General features: G+C 41.3%; 1 protein-coding gene across 1 annotated transcript; it reads right to left on the reverse strand.

Annotated features, from left to right (window-relative positions):
• Positions 1 to 6,608: 6,608 nt before the first annotated feature.
• On the reverse strand, positions 6,609 to 16,361 carry btg1 (B-cell translocation gene 1, anti-proliferative). The gene is made up of 2 exons (XM_031313720.2): positions 15,888 to 16,361; positions 6,609 to 10,965 (listed from the first exon to the last, which is right to left on the reverse strand). Exons 1-2 carry the CDS (start codon positions 16,030 to 16,032, stop codon positions 10,562 to 10,564), a joined length of 549 nt encoding a protein of 182 aa, XP_031169580.1. The 5' UTR covers positions 16,033 to 16,361; the 3' UTR covers positions 6,609 to 10,561.
• Between the last annotated feature and the right edge of the window lie 6,317 nt (positions 16,362 to 22,678).

The following is a 22,678-nucleotide window of genomic DNA, read 5'->3' on the forward strand; positions in this document are numbered from 1 at the left end:
AAGGTGAGGACGTATGGTTACTAGGCAACATGTTTAACAATGCCATTTGGCCACGGTTTAGGTAGAGACCTTTCTACGCTTGTTGTTTTAAACTGAAAAATGAGAAGGAAGTCAAAAAAAAAAATTATTTAATATGTCAACAAAATATATGCAAATTCCGTACGAGTCCACGTGTATAAGAGAATTCCGTTTTCATGTGTAGATTCCGTGATTCCGTCCGCGTTTTCCACATCACGGAAATCATAGGGCCCTACTTATGTAACACGGTCTATACAGAAAACGAACAGAACTACTACAGGACACACTAACATATAAGCCATGAAAACACAAGGGTTCTGTCCATACAGAGACACACTCTACCACATGATTCCCACTGAGACCCCTCACCTTACCCCAAAAAGGCCCGATTCCAGACTCTGGAATGAACTCCTCTGATGTGGGAGTGTGAGCTGATAGGTGACACCAGCAGCTTGGAGAAGGAGGGATAAAGATAGACAGAGGGTGAGGTGGTAGAGAGGGTATGAAGGAGGGAAGGAACGGAGGGGGTGAAGATATGAGAAGAATCTGGGGAGAAGACATAACCCAAGAGGGAGATAAAGAGGGTGAGTAATGAGATGATCTATTTTTGTTGAAAGAAAGGAGAGAGGGCATGAGGAAGTTGCTGAAGATAGACCTTGCAGAGACACAAATCAAATCACATGCTCTAACTTTACTTCTTTCTCTCAGTTGTCAAAAAATACATCTTTACTCTAAATACAAGGCAGCGAAAGACAATACATATTTTGTATGCATTATACAAAACATAATTCAGAGAGGCAATTTGCAATGCACGCAGCATCTTTCTCTCCAGAGATCACATTCACATTTCTTTAAACTTGCTTTTTCTGTTGATAGTGTTTGTTTCTACCGGTGGGGCTTTTTTGTTTGTCTGTTTAGTCATGGTCGCTGGTCACAACAACTACCCAATTCTGTTACAAACCAAACCAGGGCCCGTATTTTTCAAGCTACTCAAAGTGCCATTTTAGTCTAAAGTGCTGAGAATTCATGAAATGTACTCCTACTTTCAAACTTAAGTATAAAAGCAAGTTATCAAGTTTCTTAAAGCTAAGAATCACTACTCTCCCAGTTGTTTAAGACAGCTCCAGAGGTCTCTCAAGTGGTTAGGAGTTGCCAGTAGGGGCTTGTGATGGCACTGAGGAGCCTTATGCTACGTTTACACGTGACCGACTATTTCCATAAACGGACATTTCAACCTCTCCGTTTTCAAAAATAACATCGTGCACAGCTGTCAATTTTCAGAAAAGTGTTCATTTACACGTACCCGTGTATATATGCCGTCAAGAGTATGCCAAACCTGTAGGTGGCAGTGTAACGAGAAGCTCAAGCCCACGTTAGCCAATCAGAATCCCGAAAATAGCAACAACAGCAACAAATCACTTCCTCTCTCTTCTCTTCCTCACTTCCTCTGCTGCCTAAACCTCCGTTTGTCTCAGTTTACATGCAAACGTGCAAATTAAGTTTTCCAAAATCTCCACTCTGGCCGGAGTTTTCAGAGGCGAATTCTCCGTTTGCGTGTAAACGAAGGGCACAAACGAAGGGAAATGTCTCCGTTTTTCAAAATAACCATGTACGTGTACAGGGTAAGAGATGTGTTCGAATCTTTCAGGAGAGGGAGAATGTTTTTTAAATGTTTGACGATGAGCAGTTAATCAAACGGTATCGATTGGACAGAGCAGGCATAGAATATAAAATCTAGGCTACATATAGGCAGGTCAGTTAACAGCACACCGTTTTAAAATTTATAATTAAGACATGGTGGAAAACGTGTTTATCTTTAATTTCCAATGTGTATATTACAATGTATTCCCTTGAAAATTATTTATTGTCAAATGTGTGTCGAACGTAAACTCATCTTAGGAATTTCACAATTCAATGTGAATTTATCTGAGAATATTCTTAAATAACGAAATCTATTCAGTGATTGGTACATGCCTATGTTGTCGTCCAAAATCCCTTTTGTGGCACAGCAAACTGTCCTGAATCATCTCTAAGACTGCGGGCCCTATCTTGCACCCGGCGCAGCGCAGCGCAAAGCCCGACGCAAGTGTCTTTGCTAGTTTAAGACCGTCGTAGTTGTCAATTTCCCGTCCAGCGCCCACGTCGTTTAAATAGTAAATGCACCTGCGCCCATCTTTGTGCCCATGGGCGTGCTGGTCTCACAGGGAGGTGTGTTCAGGTGAATTCTTGGCGTATTGCTATCTTGAGGCAGCGGGAAGTGATCGCGCCACTGACCAACAAAAACCTGGACTAAAGTCAATAGCGCAGCATTTCATTGTTATTTTAACAGCAAATTAGTAAAATGTGCCTAGGCTTATGCACAGCGTGCGCACACTATGCTTGTTACACACACAGGGAAGCTCAGCAGCACACAAACATGCAAAAGATTACAAATAAAAATATTACAGTGCAAATCCGCCATCATAATAGCAATGCGCCAAGGTACAAATCTGCCTGGCTTTTAAAGGGAATGGGAGATGACACTCTGATTGGTTTATTGCATGTTACGCCCAAAACACACCTATGAGTTAATGAAGACAGTAAGTAGAACCCTTTTGAACCACGTGCCCGGCGCACGGACCCGTTTTTCCGCCGTCAAACTAGCAAAAGTGGATTTGGCCACACCTTAAACGCACCTGCGCCATGCGCTTCACGCCGTGTGCTTAGCTCTTTAAAATAGGGCCCTGACACTTAAAGGCCCTGAACACCAACACAGGTGTTTATAGTTAAAGTGGCTGATTGGACCTTTTCCAGGACTGTGTGGGTGGGGTTAGACTGAGTGATTGACATCTTCCTGAGTCCACTGTTGTTGCACGTGTTGGTGGGACAAATGAACTTTATCATCCTTGTTGGTATAAAGAATTTGTGACCTAATAAGTTCCCATCAAAGCTCTAGCCCACCTTCAACCTGAACAGAGTCTAATCAGCCAGAATAACTGAAAACAATAAATAAAAAAAGAAATAATAAAAGTTACAGTGCAGTATAAGAAATTAAACATTAAAGAGCAGTTAAAAACAGTTAAAAATATAAAAGCAGATAAAATACGAGATTTAAGGCTGCTAGTATGGGACAATGTATAAGCCGTTGCTCTATACACGTAATCCACCCGCAGTCCTTGCCGTTCCCAGAACGGACCGGTCCCACCGGTCTTACTTTTTCATTCTCTTTATATGCTTATATAGATTTTCATACAGTTTCAACAATGCAACTTCAGTATAAGAAATGGACATTATTTAAAGAAAGGCAACATCAAAAAGAAATGTCTTCAGCCTTGATTTAAAAGAACTTTGTTCCAGATATGTGGAGCATAAAAACTGAACGCTGCTTCCCCCTGTTTAGTTCTGACTCTGGGGACAACAAGCAGACCTGTCCCAGAAGACCTGAGAGGTCTGGGTGGTTCATAGTGTAGTAGCAGATCAGAAATATATTTTGGACCTAAACTGTTTAGTGATTTATAAACCAGCAAAATCAATTCTTTGAGGCACTGGAAACCAGTGTAAAGACTTCAGAACTGGAGTGATGTGATCCACTTTCTTGGTCTTCGTGAGGACTCGAGTAGCAGCGTTCTGAATCAGCTGCAGCTATCTGATTGATTTTTTAGAGAGACCTATAAAGACACTGTAACAGTAGTCAAGTCTACTGAAGATACAAGCATGGACTGGTTTTTCCAAATCCTGCTGAGACATAAGTCCTTTAACTCTTGATATATTCTTAAGGTGATAATAGGCTGACTTTGTTATTGTCTTAATGTGGCTGTTGAAATTCAGGTCTGAGTCCATAAATACACCAAGATTTCTGGCTTTGTCTGTTGTTTTTAACATTGTCGTTTGAATACAATACAATAACTTCCTCCCTATTTTGGACTCTCAGATCTCCATTCCCAGTTATCATACACCGTCACACTATAGTAACCTCGTCCCTAAAGACCCCTCCCTCTGTCAATCCACCCAGCATTAGTGATGTGGCCGGCCCAAGCTGGACGTCTTTGTCCCCACTGTCTTCTGTTTTCTTCATTGTCCCTGTATGGATGCTGGTGGGAAGGGCGTGTGCAGCGGGGCAACGCAGATGTCAGGGCTGAGGATGAATAGTGCCCTGAGGGGAAGGAGAGAGCTGGTACAGCCTCTATACTCTGGAGACCCACAAAGGCAGAGCAGGGATCTGTTTCAGAGCGGAATCAACTTGTCCTTGGCTTTCTGAATGACGTACACACTCTCGAGGATACTAATAAAGTGAAAACCCAGTGAAAAAATAGTCTGGTGTTGATTTTTGTGTTTCTGCATTCAATAGTTTATAATATAATAATTAAATCAAAGTAGTTTTCTTTGTGCTTGAGATGCCTGGTGACCCTCTTCAGCCCTACACCTGACTTTGAGAAGTAGTGAAGTAATTACACACAAAGTCCACAGTGTGAGGTGGATTCGCAAAAAGGGCTGTGTGACTTATGCAGCTGTGGCATAGCTTTTGTCCTTTAGGCAGAGGAGCATAAACACACACACACACACACACACACACACACACACACACACACACACACACACTCTCTGCGGGAGGGCTACCCTGTCATCTTGCTGGCAATAAAGCGGGTCCCAGATGTCTGCCTCCCCCTGTTAGCAGACACACCAAGCTCACATTGTCACTCACCAGGCCTTTGTTCTCAGACAGCAACATGTTGCTTGTGCACAATGTTCAGACTCAGTGTACATAAATGTTGCCACAGACTCAGAGGACAGAACTTTGGTACAGGACAGAGTACAGAGTAAGCTGACATGTTGGTGCGTTGTCAAAACATTTTAATATTAAATGATTAAGGTTAGTAACTTTACACAGACTAAGGTGGCCTGCCTGTACTTATCATTCCATGCCATTACTGTAGCATCAGACTACAATAATCTCAGTACACTCCTTATCTTTGCGTGGTAATCAGCCACACCTTCCAGAACTTACTACCTAATCAAACCATCTGTACAGGGTGACCTCTGTTGCTATGTGAGTGGGAGGGGAGGGTAGAAATTATTACACTGATGTTTCATCAGTGCCAAGCTAAAACTCCAATGCAATTTGATGATATTCTGACATATGCTGCAATAGAATTCATGCTGATGTTTTCTATCTCTTCATTTACGTAAAATTGTAGTGAAGTTCATTTCCATAATTTGGCTGGCCTAAAGCATAAATTGAGCCTTTAAAAAAACATTTAGAGCCATATTTGTTAAAAATCACCTCCCATATTCCAACAGCTATCAAATATTTATTATATCAAAATGATACGTTTGGGCACAAGCACACCCACTGCAATCCACTTCTTATTTTTCAGAGATGAATAACATGTCAAAACATCTTGCTCAAATGAGTCATTGCAAAACCATGCCCAGGGAGGATTGCAAAATCCTGTTAAATCTGGATCACTTGTGCTTTGTGTTAATGTTGGATGGTTCTTTATTCACTTCCCCCACCCAGATGATATTTTTCTACAAAAGCAACCACACTGGGCCATACAGGGAATCTTTGACCTGCTTCCACAGGGATCAAAGAGGGACGTTTAGCAGCAAGCAGCAGATAATTTGCACCAAAAAATGATTTAATATGATTCACTATCTCTCAACACCCATACTCCCCAGCTGCTGAGGCCTCATGCTTATCCGTGTTTGAAGAGTTAAAACCCAACTTAAACACAAGCACAGTCACCCTCCCTCTCTGTGTCCTCCGCCCCACCACGCCATCGCCTCCTGCTAAACCAGCTCTTCCCGTTCCCTCCTTTGTCTGTGTGGCAAAATGAGCCAAATATTTTTTTTCTCCCCCTGCTTGGCACCCTGGGGGGACTGCAAAGGATTGCAATCTAAATCCAAACTGCATTTTGCAGAGTCAGCTGGTTCGGGTGCGCGTTATTGTGCATATCTGTGCCCTGGCAGAGTTAGCACTTTCCTGAGATTTTTGAGAGAATCCTTGCTAACGGTACCATCTGTCACATCCTATCATTGAAGAGGGGGAAGCGCTGTCAGGTCCATTTGGACGGAGAATGGAGAGCTGAGTTTGGATCCAAATGTCTGAAAACATCATGTGCATTTGGACGTGAAGTGATTGGATTTGCTGATCAGGGCAAGCAACAGTCCTTTTGAGGGAAAGCAGTGAAGGGCTTATCAAATGTTCCAGTTACTCCCAAAATATGGAGCTACAGTCATCCAGTTCAATCAGATTTTCTTGTTTAAACATAAATTATGCCACAATATGAGCCCTACCTTTTTTCTTCTTATTTTTTAAATAAAATTGAGCCAGTATCAGCTGTATAGTAGGATAATGTGCTTATGGAATGTGTGACCTAAAATCTCTTAATACACAAAGTGCAGTTTATGGTCCCAAAAGAGGGACAAATGTACGTGAGGAAGAAGAGTTTAAGATCCTCCTTCAGGTAAACCATAAAATGCAAAGTACAAGCCTCTACCATTGAATTCAATGTTTAATGCATGCCTTTAAATTTTGATTCTAAAGTCATAATAATAATATAATAATCAGTTAATAATACCGAGTAAATAATGAGACAGCTCACAGGGGATATGATGCCAAGATAGGAAATCTTTTATTACAGAGAAAAAAAACTTTTCTTCCAAAATATAGAAATCTGTACAACTTCCGCACAATCAATTTACATGAACTGTACAAATTTACAGCAGTTCATCACAACATACCCAAGGAAAAGAAACTGAACACGATAAAGATGTACTGACATGAGATCACAAGATAGACAGCTTTTCTTCTTGGGTAAGCTCAGATTTTTTTGTCTATTTTCTGGTTTTGTATGTAAATAGAAGAAAAAAAAAAGTAGAGGAAAAAAATGAAAAGAAAAGAAAAACAAAGGATACGTCTACAATTACAGATCATGGAAACTAATAATTTTTTTTACCAAAACAACTTTGGTCCTTTCCAACACTCCCATCACAAATGGCTTCACTTACGAAAAGAGTTATCCATGTTAAAAGATGAAATACAAAAAAAGGAATAAATCTAAAAAACACCTCAGGATAGCAATTATTGGCACTTCCCATGTGTAATGTTATGTACTCTACCATATGTTGTACAGTTACAATACATTCTACAATATGTAAAACAACTCAAATGTGAAAGTGGCAATAATTCAACTAATCCATGACAATTTTGACGACAACAACAAATACAACGAAACTGCTGTTCCCTTCCTGTTTCATGTCTTAACATGCACAACTTCTCCACAAGGGTATTTATTGAATGTCCGAGGCCTGAGTTTGGCAATACATTCCAGAAGAGACTCCTCGCGTCTCAAAAAAAAATGTCACACAACTTCAACTTGACATATTTAGTGCATTTTATGTGCTATTTTACCTCTGACTACTCAAAGCACTCTCACGACAATTCTGTAACCTATGTGCGCACAAGCTGAATGGGTGCCATTTAAATAATCAATATTACCTAGGACTTAAATCCATTTTGGGTGGTGGTAGCACAGTTGAGAAGGTGTCCAAGGGGATTTGGGTTCATTTCTTTTTTGCTTTTTTTGTAGCTCTAAAAAACAAGGTCTGTTAAAAAGGGGGTTAGATAACCAGACTAAAAATCCTCTTTAAAAAGATAAAGAGGAGAAAATGGGGATGGCAGAGTGGATAGATGACCATAAAATACATCTAGAGAAAAGTGAAGACGAGACGATCATCTCGTGTTCGAAATATAGACCAATCTCATAACACCTTGTCACATGACATAAAAAAAAAAGCTATAACGGAGCAGTGAGATTTTAAAGCTGGTGTCCATCATGGAAACCAAAGCTCTGGGCAAGCTCCTCTCCCATCTGGCCCACATGGAGTCACTGCTTTTCAGATTGCTGAAGGGAGCATCAGCAGTGAGCAGGGTAGGGGGAGTTAGGGGGTTGCAGTGCGTCAAAGGCTATAGCTCTATTACCCATGATCCTCTCAGGCTTACGGGAGCTTAAACACCCATCGGTCTAGTGATGAGCGGTGAACCAGTCTGCTGTGACAGATTCAGCCAGCGGCTAAGGCCCAAACGCAGCCCGTAGCCGCCCCCAGCATCTGTTCCAGCTTGCCATTAACCACTTGGCCCCACAAACAGGAGTGAGGTGGGGGTACGTCAGACAGCCATCACACCCTTTCATATGCATGTAAACAAAGTTGCTACTCAAACTCAGTAACGAGTGCAGCACAATCCAGTGAGATGAAAACAGAAAACAGTGGCCTAGTACCCTCGATTCTTCATCTTTGATCCATGTTTCCACTCTCACTAGCCCCCCCTAGTGCAGCTTAAGCACGGCAAGCGCGTGTGCTGGTTATTTTTATCCATCACTGCTGAGGGAGGGTCGAGGGCTTGGTAGGGGGATGTTGAATAAGTCCAGAGAGGGGGCTGGAGGGATTTTAGCTGCCCTGAACAAAAAGAGTCCGGCCCTGGCCCCCCCTCTCTCACACCAGCTCCCCATCCCCGCCTTCCTTACGCAGCTCCTCGCAGTGATGGATGATGATATGTGTCACATTAAGTCTACCTGCATCCACAGGGGGTCAGCTAGCAGCTTGCTCTTGGCTGACAGGAGGTCTGAGCTGAGGGGTGATATGTGGCAATTGAGGCACTCTAACCCCCACACCAGGAGGAGTGGGGGAGGTTTGAAGCTGCCAGGCTGGAATATGGACTCCTCCAATGAGGGTCCAGGCAGCAAATGAGCCAGGCTGGCTCAAATAAGCCTGATATTAGTTTTAAAAAATGGCTCATAATTCATGACAATGAGGTCTTCGTAAGGCAATGCACCTTCAATGCACACATATGGATAAGTCTCTCCTTTTTACAAGACTTTGGAAATAGCTAATTTAAATAAAAATAGAAGGCTGACAAGGCCTGTTTTAAACTGAAGTTAAAATAAATTCTCAAACAGTCGGTGCTCCAGACCTCCCTTTGGCCAAAATCTCACACAGTCATCACTTAGTCCAGACCTTTCAGACTAACTTTTTTTTTTTTCTATCAGCAACACAAATCACCATCTGTGTGTGTCAGGGGGGAAACAGCTTAGCTCTGCATCCTGCCAGAGCGAACAGTGCCATATGAACGGATGACAGAATGTTTCTAATATACCACCCAAACTACTCTCCACCTAAAATCAACGGCTCTGAAATGTTCACAAATACAGTGTAAAAAAAACTTTTTGAAATCCAGAGTTGCACCCTCCTGATTTAATAGACATTTGTCTATCCCAACGTGAGAGCTACAGTATGAACAAATGGCTAAAAATGGGGAGGGCAATAAAAAGGTTGTGAAAAGATGACATTCGAATGGATGGAATGCAGGCGATTTTCACTACAAAGTACACATCCCACACAATCTCACGTCAAAGTGCATTCAACGTCAATTCTAACAGGGCCACATGACCAAAATGTGGGTAAAATAGGCCCCATTTTTGCTACACTTTGAATTTTGGCAATGCAGGAGATGACAAAGTGATGGAAGGAAAGGGAGCAAAATTAACAACACAGGAACTTGATTGTGATTTTCAACAACATTCATTAACTAGGGGGAGGGGGGAGGAGACGAATCCCCTGCCCTCCCCCGGAAAGCTACACATACATGGGTGATGGGAGGGCGACAGTGCAACAGGACACACTGGTATTCACAGGCAGCAGGTGTCACAACACATTTCACTTGCACTTACATACAGGCCGAGAGAACGCTGAGATCTAGGATTTCTGAGGCTTGGTGTTGATGGTAGAAGGGGGAGGAGGCAAAATGAATACCCAAAGCCTTTTTCCTCAGCTACAAGATAAAGAAAACTAATTCCCTGTGGTCCAAAAAAGGGGGTCTTATAGAAAATAGAGATGCTCTCATTGGGTGTTTCTTTACCTTGAGCTTGGATTGCAAAAGGCTCAGTCTAAACCTCCACTTCCTCCCAGCCCAGAAAACAAAATAAGTGAAAACAGCAAATTCAATAACATCTGGATTTTTCTTTTTTTTTTTTTTTTTTTTTTTTAAATTCAAGGGGTAGTTCCTGATTAAAAAAAAAAATCCTTACAATTTGGGTTTTGGTGTTTTGTGGTGGCGTGTTGAACATGTACCCATAGTAACCACAAGTAAGAAAGTGCAAAGTCAATGAAAGCCCCTTCAGGATGGAGCTGACCACCATGTTGTTTACAGGTGGGCGGGGAGGGGGGGGTAGGTGGAGAGTCTCCATGGGGGTTCCTGGTTGGTTGGTTTAGCTGCCCCAAAAGTTCCATTTCCACAAAGCCTCTCCAAGTGAGTGCCCAGCTGATCCAATGACAACAGAAAACATGATAATGGGGGGAGAGGTTAAAAAATATTAAACCTAAACGGTTTCCATCACCTGGACGATAGGCCACATCCTCTGTTTTTTCTTTTTTTCTTTTTTCTTCTTTCACTATTTCATTTCATATTCTTAGCTTCAAAAGGCTCACCCTGATCTGGTCATATGACCCAACCAGCCACGGTGTGACCCTGAACAAAAGCAGGCCGGGGTGACGGCGTGCCTCTTTAACTGGACACAGTCATCATATTGTAGGCTTTGGAGGGACTGGATCTGCCCAGCACCATCAGTTCCTCCTTGCAGCTGATGTGACTGTCCACCATGGGGCCCCCTGACCCGATGTTTCCTGAGGGGGAGCTGGCGGTGGCCATTGACGGCATCCCTACGGGGCAGGGCTGCGACTCGTACAGGACGCAGATGGAGCCATCCTCGCCGATACGGTAGGACACCTCGAAGGGGTCCACCCAAAGTGTGAGCTCACTGGGCAGCAGCAGGTAGAGTTGCTGGATGGTCAGGCCGATGCGCTGGCCTGCCTGCCCCACCAGTGGGTCCATCTTGTGGTTGATACGGATGCACCTGTAACCTGAACCCTTGCATGGCCTGTCTGGGAACCAGTGGTGCTTATATTGCTCTGCAAGGAAAGAGGAGAGACAAAGAAGATGGAGAGAAAGTTTAGCTTTGGAGCAAGTACCATCAGGCTGTTTGTAATAACATGTAATGTGGGCAAAAAAATCAGGTCATATGCTCAGAAAAAAGGCCCAGAAGAGAGGGGCCAAATAGGAAAGAATTACGTGCTGTGTAGCTTTGCTGTTGCTGTTTGCTGACTACAGACGTCAATCATGGCTGTGAAGCTGAGATCTGCAGTGAACTGAGGTTGAACAAAAAGTCGAAAAAGAAAGTAGACAGACTAAACTTTGAGTCAAATAAGTCCATGTGATTTCATAAACATATCATGGCTGAAAAAACGGTTTATGTAGAGACTGGAAAATCTCTACAAGAAATAAAAACTTAGTGTATTTGGAGGGTCTATATGTGATAGATCCATATTATATAATATCAATATGCTTTAACTAAAATCTTTCTAGAGGTTAACATAAATTCAGTCTTAAACAAAATCATTAGGGGTGTCACAGTTCTCTAAATCCACGATTCGACTTTCAATTTTAAGGTCATGATTCAATTTAATTGAAAATGTTTTGACAGTCACAATAAGATTCACTAGATGGCAGAACAACAACTGTTTGAAATTATCTGTTTACAAGGCGCAATTAAATGCACCGTGAGTTTAAAGCTTTTGGATATTAATGAACGTCTGTTACATTCAAGCCATTGCCAAATGAGTTGCGGTCACGGTAGGCTTGTATCATGTGGACGTGTCGACAGTTTTGTTGTCATTACTTAGAATTCCTCATGGGGGCGGCAGAAACTACGCACTATAGTGTAAGGAGATGCACATGAATGCACCAAGAAGTCCCGTCGGCGCCCACACACTTTACCGTTACTTGTTTGTTTACAGAACTCAGGGGAAGGCAAAATGTTGCCATGTCTGTGACTTTAGGAAAGCGGGAGGATTTTCCAGTTCTGTTGTTTCTCCATCATCTCTGAATACGGCAGTGGCCATGGTGTTTGGAAAAGTGCAGCTGCAGGCTACCGGTATGATAACATTATGCTGCGTCTTTAGCTGCGCGCTGTGTTTTTTTTCTTTGGACATGCGCAAGTAGGCGGAGATGGAGACAAAAATACTAGGGGAAGTAGCAGATCCTGATTTCGATAATCGAAAGTTAATTTTGATCGATTTAATTGTGACACCCCTACTGCCTGTTGTTCAGTACATTTGGGTAGTTTCCAAATCAAATTTGTTAAACAAAACATGGCTTAATGATTAAGGGGACTAGATCTCGTGTGTTGTTTTTTGGGTTAGAAAAAGATAGGATATATTATAAAATATATTATTACGCAATAGGCATGAACTGTAACTTGCTACCAATTTAGAGATATTGAGAAAATTATAATTACTCTAATCCATATTATGTTACCATGTAAAACATCCACAGGAACTTATGTTTACAAAAGTAACACAAGGGATACAAGTGTCAGATTTTGCCTATATCTTATGAATTATAATTATATCTTACAAATGTACTTATCTACAATAAAGTACAGGGCGTAGTTGAGTGCAGTACAAGAAGAAAGGAAAGAAAAACACCACCACCTGTTACAGGCCTGATAAGCAGCCATAAACAGGCTGCCAGCAGCACCCTGGGCCTACGTGACAAAAAAGAGGGCCATTGAATTGCACAATCCCTCCCGTGGCCGTCGTCAGTGTCACAAAGTCTCCCATGACTGGCTGAACAAAAACACCAAAAGTGTCGAAGTCCCAGCCAGCCATCTGGGACACTGGGCCCCACCTCTTAAAGGGAAAGGACCTTATTTTTCTTTCTCCTCATCTGTGTTGAAGTCATTTTAGTGGTTAAGACGATGAGAGGAAAATTAGACGGTTGACTGTCTGGTTTGGGGTGTTTGAGGAAGTAAAATCTGGCTCACTCTTTCCTTGCAAGTTCACTTTTGGCATATGAAAAGGACTTCCTAATTCTCTTTCCAGGATAGTTTTAAATCTCTTTTGTTAAGATTTTTTCATTACCTTACCTCCCCACTTTAGGGAACACACATACCCCCTTATTTACTCTAACATGGCTCATCCATATTGAATTCCCATTGAATCCAACTTCATTGTGGCCAAAGAAAAACAGGGTAAGTGAAGTAGGCCAGCATTCAGGCCGGGGGCTCGGAGGCCACCTGTATGCATCCAGGGGATAATAACCCCAGTGTCTTATCACAGAAGGCCGTATATTGCTGAGCTAATGGAGAGGCTGGCACTTGTGAAAGAGCACAAGGGGCTGAATGATCTTTCAACCTCGACTGAGCCACAAAAGCAGCTACCTTCAAACCCTGGAGCAGCTGGGAAAGTAGCTCAGCTTCTTAAAAACCAGGGCACATGGGAGGAAGAGGAATTGAGAAACAGAAAAGTAAGAAGAGGAGTGTGCGCTTAACTTTAAGAGGGTTGTTTATTCATTGTAGCTGACCTCGAACACAAGAAAGACATTAGGAGATTCTGTGTTTTGGCCTGCTCTTCTAGCTTGTTGGGAATTTACCCACTCAAAGCCATATTCTGTTAGAGCATCAAATCACACTGCTGCTGACAAACAAGGAGGAAATTGAAGCTCTTCTGACTACAATTATACAACTATCGTGATTTCAATTTGATCATTTGGACTAAGTTCCCCCACTTCCCTTTGCTCTGCACAAACAAGAGCTAGGCACCCAGCTTTTCAGCATGCAGACACAATAGTGAGCGATTGTGATGCTTCCAGGCACAAAAGAGCTCTGGCTGGCCTAGTTTAGTAGCAACGAGCCCCAACAGAATACTACCACACACTCACTTTGGTTTCTGCCTCGTGCTCAAAAGGAGACGGTTTAAAAAAAAATCTTTTAAATTAGATTATCATCATTTATATTTGAAAAACAGCAGTTTAAAAATACTACAAAATCGTATGAGTCTTCCATGTGACAGATTAAACCTTATAATTTCACTTTGGAATAGTTAATGGTTTTGTGCAGTAAATATATGGTGGGTTACATGGATTTCCCCTCCATTTCCTTGCTGATTACGCTGTGCTGCCTCCGCCTTTAATGTCCTCCTATAGACACACACCAGAAAAATACCCCTCCCCCACACATAGGCCTCAAAGACTCCATTCAACTCTTGTTTACAAACAAAATGGTGAAATGTTGCTCAAGATTTGGTTAAAACAATTCCTCAAAAAAAAAAAAGACCATAATTTAGCACAGGCAATTGTATGGCCCCTTACAATGAATTGCAGTTTGTTTTTGGTACTAAATGGTATTGTATTGTTCTTTTTGAACTTCTTTAAAGAAAATCAGTTATATCTGTATTATACAAATGCTCCTATTTACGCCCCACAATGACAATATTACTGCTAGTGTTTTTATCTTTGCTATTAAGTGCTTTTGCTAGATAAAGCTATTATTCTTGCTAGTTGGTGCTTTTGATAGTAACAATCCACAAAGTAAGATGTGTTTTTATACAAGTGAGGTCCTTATGTAGGTCATCTGCTTAGTACAGAGATCTTCAACAGGGGGTCCTCAGAGTTACTGCAGGGGGGGCCACCAAATTATTCTTTTTTTTAAGTTTTCAAAAATTAAAATGTCATAACATAAATCCAACCTATTATTATAAGCAAATATAAATCAGTCTTTGTGAAAAAAACACATTGATGATAGGCTTACTAGCCTATAGGTAAGGTAGTCATCCACATACAGTTATTCATAAAGCTCTAACGTTACTGTGCCACATTTAACAATAAAACATGATTTATACAATCATGCCAACAGTGTTTTATCTTAATAGCTTTGTATTCTTTGCACTAAAAAAAAGGTATATAAAGTCTTTAGGCCACTCACATGTAAGTGTAGGCCCAGTTTAATGTGCAACTTAATTTTATTAGGGAGTCCCTGATCCATCTCTCTCAGTTCCTTGGGCTTAAAAAACGTTGAAGACCCCTGGCTTAGTGAGGCAGATGTATAGCAGCTTCAGAGCTCTGTGGCTGGAATGTGTTTACACGAGGAAATGAGACACAATCCCCGACGCAGCACTGTAAAAACACTCAGAATACTCGAAGTAAGCATGTACGTAAAGCTAAGAGGACGTTACGGCCGAATTTCCTTCAAAATAAATCGACAAAGGGTGATTTGATTTCACTGTAAATAGTGAATATGTTGAGTTAAGGCCATTACAATCAAAAGGAGACGTGATAAAAAACACAATTTCCACCATTTAACTGCATGGTCAAAATGTAAACATCCCAAAAAAAGAATACCAAAACGAGTGTAACAAGATCACTAACTTACCATTGGAACGCACAAAAGTAGCAAACTGTGATGTTTTTGTATTAAGGATATTGTGCAATAACTATATAAAAAAAATTATATTTTATTTGTTCCAGTACTAGATTGATGGTTTGACATTGGACGTGTTTACATTATTAACCCATTCCGTCAAATGCATTACGTAATTGAGCAGCCTCACTGGGGGCTGTTTTGCTCAGTTCTCTTTATCGACCGAGGCGCACTTCCTTGTTCGAGCCTCTTTCCATCCCCCTCTTTTTTTCCCTCCTTCACAACAAAGTAACTAAGCCAACTGCCTCGTTTTGTATCTTTGTGGGTGAAAAAATTCGATTGTATCAATGTAATCGTCGACAAACAGTCTTAATATCACTCGTTGGGTTTATACTCGGTTGTTTTTCCCTCTCCGACCTGCGCGAACAGTGGTGCGCGTTGGTAGTGCTGCTAGTGATACTCGCGAGAACAAAGAAAGGCTTCTTCTGAATCATTCTTAACCCAATTAAAAGCCGAATTTAAGCATTTAATGCTACAACAAAACATAAACTAAAACATGTGATGTTGTACTTAAAAATATAAAGTATTTAAAAGTGATAATTTTGTGGGCTCGAATGGATCATTTGATTTCCTTACCTGACAAAATGTCCTGTAAGCTTTGGTTGAATGTTTGGACCTGTCGGTCGTTTACGTGTCCTTTTACCCGCAGAAACCTCGACAGAAACCCGACGGCGGCGTTGATCTCTGGTTTCATCGTTCCCCGGGCACAAAGGGTATGCATTGAGAAAGGCAACGGCGACGATCCGTTCGCTTTTGCGGTTTTTCTCTACGTGTTTGTCCGACTGTTGGTCTTTCGCTCCACTTCTTCAGAGCTGCGATCCTTAACGTTATCTGTTGGCTCTCGTGTTGTTTTTCTTGGCATTTATTTTTCGAGGTAGAGGACAGATTTTTTTCTGAGCGAGTCCGTGTGTTAGGACGGTACAGTGTTGGGAAATAGACGCCTGTTGTTGGTAAATACAGGGGGGGGGGGTTGGATCCCTTGGTGCCACGTCGACCAACCCTCCGAACTCACTTTCCACCTCCAGAGTGAAGCTCACGGAGTGGGGGAGCGGGTTTTTATAGCGCCCCCTCCCTCTCCACAGGGCCGACACAAGCTGCTACAGCAACAACAGCTCACCAATCCTGGTCCTGCCACCGTCTGACGAGCCACATATAGGAGGAGTGCAACATCCGCGTCACCGCTCTGAAAATAAACAGAGATACACAGCATGAAACCGCGCTGCGTTCACAGGCTGTCGGAAATACTGGAGGAAGAAAAAGAAAAAACAGAAAAGGAAACAAAAGCAAACGACAACAAAGAAAGTTGGAAGCTGGAGCAGTAACAACTATGCTACTTTAATTTTGTGTTCTATTAAAATGTCACCTGTAACCAACAGATGGAAATGTGAGACCGAAAATGTAGTGTAGGCCTATGCACTTACATTTATTAGTTTGCCTAACCAAAAACCCATTTTTTTCTCTCGATGGTATAGGAACATCTCTGATTGTCGTTTAGCCCGTGATTGGGAGTCTGCTAACTAACAACTAACTAACAAACTAAACATGGAGAAACAACATGTAGTTACTATGCACCTCAGAGCTTGAATAAACTTCCAGAATATACAAGACTTGCCCCAATATTGACTTCACTTGACTTTACACATGTAAGAAGGGTTCTTGGTTGCAGTAGCTTTCCTTCACCTACATTCCAACATGTCGCCTGGTGGCCTATAGGAGTTTAACATGCTGACCAGCTGCCTTTGTTTCATGCCATCCCCCATACCATTCCTCCTTTTCATCTCAGCTCTCCACTGTGTCTTATAAAGCACAAAGAAGCCAAAAATATAAACACATTACACTGTTTAGCTCATGTAATGCTTCAGTACGTAGTCTTGAGTTATCCAGTTCAGGGGCATGTGAGTATAAAATCAAATCTATATAGTCTACCTTGTCGTTGCTGCCATTAAAAACCATGTAACTTCAAACCGTCAACTGTTCATGAGCTAAGAAAGACCTGTTTTCAGCTTTGTGTCAATGCATTATTTTTCAAATAATCCAATAGGGTTTATTTAGCTAAGGAAGTGGTTGAATTTTCGCCCACAAATTACCACTAAATCCTTCTATTTGGCAATACATAGTTTTCCCTTTTCCCTTTCACTTGTCCATAATCAGAATGCATTGATGATCAAGCTGTGTGGGTCAGACATTAATTACTGTATTAGTTAGGAGGACTAAAGAAATAAAAATAGTTTTTACACTGCAAGATCTCAATTTGGATCAGATTCATGATTTAATTGCTGCTTATTTTACGGTCAGGCCATGGTAGGCAGGCTAGAGAACAGGTGTGTGTGTGTGTGTGTGTGTGTGTGTGTTTGTCTGTAAGACAGAGACAGGATGAGAGAGAGAGAAACCATTAACATCACCTTAGTTCATATCACCTCATTGCCTGGTTCTTTCTTGCTCTCTTTCTCAGTATGTGCGTGCGTGCGTGTGTGTGTGTGTGTGTGTGTGTGTGTGTGTGTGTGTGTGTGTGTGTGTGTGTGTGTGTGTGTGTGATTGTGCTCTGTGGGTGTTTATCCACATACTGTATGAAACAGGAAGAGTCTCAATCAACTGAAAAAGCACATCTTGTGTGATCAACGCCAAACACAGAGGAGGCAACATTGTGCCAGGAAGCAGTGCAATCTCCTTTCTTTTCAGAGGCCAGTCCCTACGTGCTCATTAGAATCAGTGGAAAAGTACAGGCCTCTGTGCTTTGGTTGTTGCAGACACAGTCACGATGATCTGCTGAGTGCTCCAATCATGATGCAATCAAACAGACACGGACCACATTGATTGGCTCAATTACTGACCTAAAGGTGTGCAGAAATGTAGACGTGTGCGTATGCAACACACACAATAATCATCAGTGTGATAGTGATTTAATCACGCTGCCAACTCTAATATTTTCCAGTAGGCCCATTTACCTGCTGTCACTTTTCTGACCACTCAACTGTCTTGAGAGTATTTTGAGTCTTGATCTCTTTAGTAAAGTGACATGATGCATAAGAGTGTGCCTTTTGATTGCTACTTCACTGTAGGTTTTTCTACTGAAAATATGGGAAATAATGTCCAACTAGCAGTTGGAATTTATGAATTCATGTTGTTACTATAACATTATTTGGATAAAACCGCCGACAGACACAGTCAAATATTTAAACTGTGATGGTATTTCTTAGAAGAAAATATGTCCATCATGTCTATTGTATAAAATCCCCCTGGCTTTGATTCTATTAGTTGATTTTTTTTTCTTTTTTATATATAATGAGATGATGATCGGACTGTTATTTTAATTTAAAAGTGCATGTTTATTTCCAACAAAGTGCAGTCACATAATATAAAAGGAAATACACCACACAGTTTTTAGATACAGGAAGATAACATTTTTACACTTTTAACATTTAAAAGGTTTGTTATTTGCTAAGGTTCAGTTTGTGTTTTATCCGATACGGAAAAATAATAAATGATTCTTTAAAATAGGATTTTTTTTTAAATTCTGCAAAACAGTAGTAACATTTGGCATTAGTGTCCCACCCTTCAATAGCCTCTTCATAACCGCTGCCACAAAAACTGACTCACTCCCCGGTCATGTTCAATAAAGGTCCTCTCATGTGCACAGGAAAATCCTCAAATCACAGGCAAGTTCACACCTGTTAACCCCCACACCAAATTCATAGTCACAGTTTCACCCACAGTTACGCACCGCCGTGCTATTTTCTGAAATAATGGAGAGTTTCGGTGTGCTACAGAAGGCTTGGACATTTCTGCTTTACTGATGTACATTTGAAAACACATACCCCATTTGTTACATTTGCACATGTGGATTAATACAGTTGAGAATTTAATTTTCTACAAATCACATCTGTTTAGGTTTATGTAGAGATGTTCACATGTAAGCTGTGACTTTTCACATTACTCCTCACACATTCCTCTTCTAATATTTACAGCAGTGGAGTGAAATGTTTTCAAGCCTGGGCAAAGTATCACTGAACCAATGTAGTGCAACGTCAAGTGAGTTGTAGCTGAGTCTGACATAGTGAAGTTAGTCAGTCCTCATGAAGTTATAGCATTGGTTCAGTCACGTTTAAAAATGTGTTGGTCAACACAAACTAATATTATTTGTTTATTTTATTTAGTAGTTTCTTCTACTGTTAGTGTCCTTTCTTTTGGTCTGTTTCCTGCTTGTGCTGTTAAGCACTTTGGATCAAATGTGTTGTGTTCAATAAATAAAGTTGAGTCAACTTGAGAATATCAGAAATGTGTTCTTTCGTATCATGTTTTTTGTTATTACAACTTGTAGGAAAAAAGGCTTCAGGAGTTAATTTATTAACATTCATGTAAACCAAAAAGAAAAAGAAAGATACAATACAATTTCAAAACAGCCACACAAACCTCTCAATAATTCCTTGAGCAGAATCCCCTTCTCTGCTCTCCATCAGTATGTTGTCGCATGCTCCAAACATTGATATTTTTGGCTAAATATGTCTTCAGTAATTGCACATCTATCATTATCCTCACACACAACTCTGTAAGCTCATTAGTATCTTGTATTGTTTATAGACAATCGGTTTTCTTAAATGGCATGCAATCAAGACAGAATTATTAACGACAGAGCCAGAAGTGCATTTTTCAGGATGTTTTTGGAAGAAGTGAAGCCTCTGTGCATATTTTAACACTAGTTGAGTGTTTGATTCTCAAAAGACAGGTTTTTAATATCACTTTAAACGTAATATGTTCAAGTGACACAAGTTGGCAGCAGTGTGTGGAGATGTTTCACAAACATCAAACAGCTGAAGGAAGTCAGCTTCTGGACCCATTTCTCCTGCAGTATTTCCCTCCTGGGAGTGCAGCAGCAGCGAGCAGGAGATTTGCAAGCAAGCACGATAGCACACATCTGTACCACACACAACAGGCAAATGCCTCATTACTGACAGAGTGTAGGGGTGTGTTATTGAGTTTTGGCAGCTCGGCAGGGGAGATAAAAGTCAAATAGCATAAAAGAGAAAGAGAAAAAAAGTAGATGCAAGAGCATGTGAAGGGTAATTAAACCTGGAAAACCCCCGAGCCTTCCTAGTGTTTTTGATATTGAAAGTACAAGACAAACTGTGGACACAGACTACGTGTACCTAAAACAGACACACACAGACTGCAGAAAATGTCCTGTACCACTGGTTGTTTTTAATGTGAGTGCCACCAGCACCAGATAAAATATGGCCCTGGTTGTTGCCAGACAAGGGTGGGGTATCCTGTCGTTAGGTTGGGCCCTCAGTCAGACTAATGAATGGAGGCCTTTATCTTGAAACCGCATGTGAACTACAGTGGAGGAAAGAATGTCAGGTCAGCAGTGAAGAGAGAGACCTTGGCTGCTCCCTAGCGTGGGCAGAGTTTTCCAAACACGGTGGTGAACACACACAGTGTATATGCTCATGCTTGGTACAAAGAGATATACACACACATACACCAGCAAAGACACCAACATCTGCGGGTCATACAAAAGTTAAACCATCAGGCTGCATTCATCCAGACATGAGACAAAACAACGCCTTGACATTCCCAGTATATTAATAAACACATACAAAAGATCTGAATAACATTCCCTTCACATTCACAGATAATTATCTGTCTAGTTGGGCAGGATCATTTTCAGTGTCAGCAGTGTGTCCCTTTGTGCAGTAAAATAGTTGGGATTTCTCACTACCTGAACCTTTGCAAGTTTGCGTCGACTGCACTAAAACCTGATTATACCTCAATCATCAATTATATAGTGCCAGTGGTGGAAACTATGAGCATTTACATTTAAGTAGTTAAAGGTCCAGTGTATAACGTGTTTAGTTGTTCATTATCAAAATCTGTGTTGCCCGTTCACAAACTTGTCCTTTTTCATTAATATTTACCACCACCATCAATTCCAAGTATTCCTATTGGCTTGAACTTTACATTTGCATTCGCATGAACTGGGGTAGACGCTCCATATTCATGCGCCATCTTGAAATACGTTAGCCGGTAAGGGACATACAGGACATACTGCTCCGCCTTTCGCGTTTTCGCTGTCACATGGTAAACTCACAGGTGCTGCTAATGCTGCTAATGGGTATCATAGCTTCCCGGCCCCGGCAAGTTTGAAGAAGGAAACATGGAGGACCACACGTATTCAAAATCCAAATTTCAGGAACAGGAGTCTTCTTCTTCGCCCAGAAAAAGAAAAAGGATATTGAAAAGAGCAAGAGACCGGCGTCATCAGAAAAAAGCGTGAAGGCTACCGTAGCTATAATATTTACTTTGAACTGCGTTGTGCGAGAGAGTTGATTGCGATATATGATCTCAACGCTAGATGGGAGAAATTCCCACACATTGGACCTTTAAGTACAGTTTTGAGGTGTTTGTGCTTTACTTGAGTATTTCTATATTATTCTACTTTATAAAGTACAAATACTTGTACTAATATCATTATTATATCCCCACGTTTGGGGAGCAGAGAGCAGCTTATTACCAACATAACTCTCACTCTCACACAGAACAACTTGTGAAATGTCACTCCAAGAATGTAAAACGGCATACTAAATGGAAACGTAGGTCTGAAACACGAGTGATGTCACTGTGCTGTGAGTGTATGGGAGTGGCTCAGATGGGGTAATCACCTTTCACAAAAACAAGGTGGGGAAACTCTCTATGCCCTTCCCACTTTGATCATCAGTCACCAGGAAGAGACTCATCTGAGAAAACCACAAACTTTCCATGATGCGCTCTCTCTCTCTCTCTCTCTCTCTCTCTCTCTCTCTCTCTCTCTCGCTCGCTCTCTCTCTGCTGATGTTAATTCAAGCAGGAAGCTGTCCCAGCCTCCCTTACCGCTGGACTGTTGCTCGGTGTGCTGTGGCTTGGCCTTGACTCGTTCACAAAAATGGAGCAACGTGCATACTGAATGCCTTAGGAATCCTTTTTTTTCTACAATGACTTCCCTGTAATATATGTTTCCTACATCTGATTCAGCTTAACATTCTTTATTTACCTAATTCATTTTGAGGTTAAGAATAAATGGATCCTCCAAGCAAAGCTGCCCTGACTTTTTTTCTGTAGCTATATTCCATTATTCTTTTTCACACTCATAGCTCTCCAGAACATCTTGGGTTATTCATGTTCTGCGCTTGGCAAGACAAAATGTTCAGCATGCACCAGCTTTAAGTTGGAAGGATTAAACTTGTCTGTAGCTCTACATATTGATGTGCAAATTATTCAGTTCCTTTTTCCACTCATACATGAAGCTCTCCATGCCAAGTGACTCAGTTCTTCAGGATGTTAAAGCCACATACAAGAAGAGAAGACTCATACTTTACACGTCCATGAGTTTAACA

This window comes from Sander lucioperca, chromosome 20 (assembly GCF_008315115.2).
Source record: "Sander lucioperca isolate FBNREF2018 chromosome 20, SLUC_FBN_1.2, whole genome shotgun sequence".
NCBI lineage: Eukaryota > Metazoa > Chordata > Actinopteri > Perciformes > Percidae > Sander > Sander lucioperca.

Bases quoted from the DNA above. Each gene is read 5' to 3' on its own strand.
- btg1 (XM_031313720.2), bottom strand. From the start codon at position 16,032: ATGCATACCCTTTGTGCCCGGGGAACGATGAAACCAGAGATCAACGCC. The intron at 10,966-15,887 runs GTAAGGAAATCA...CTTTCCTTGCAG, and splicing joins CTTACAGGACATTTTGTCAG to AGCAATATAAGCACCACTGG.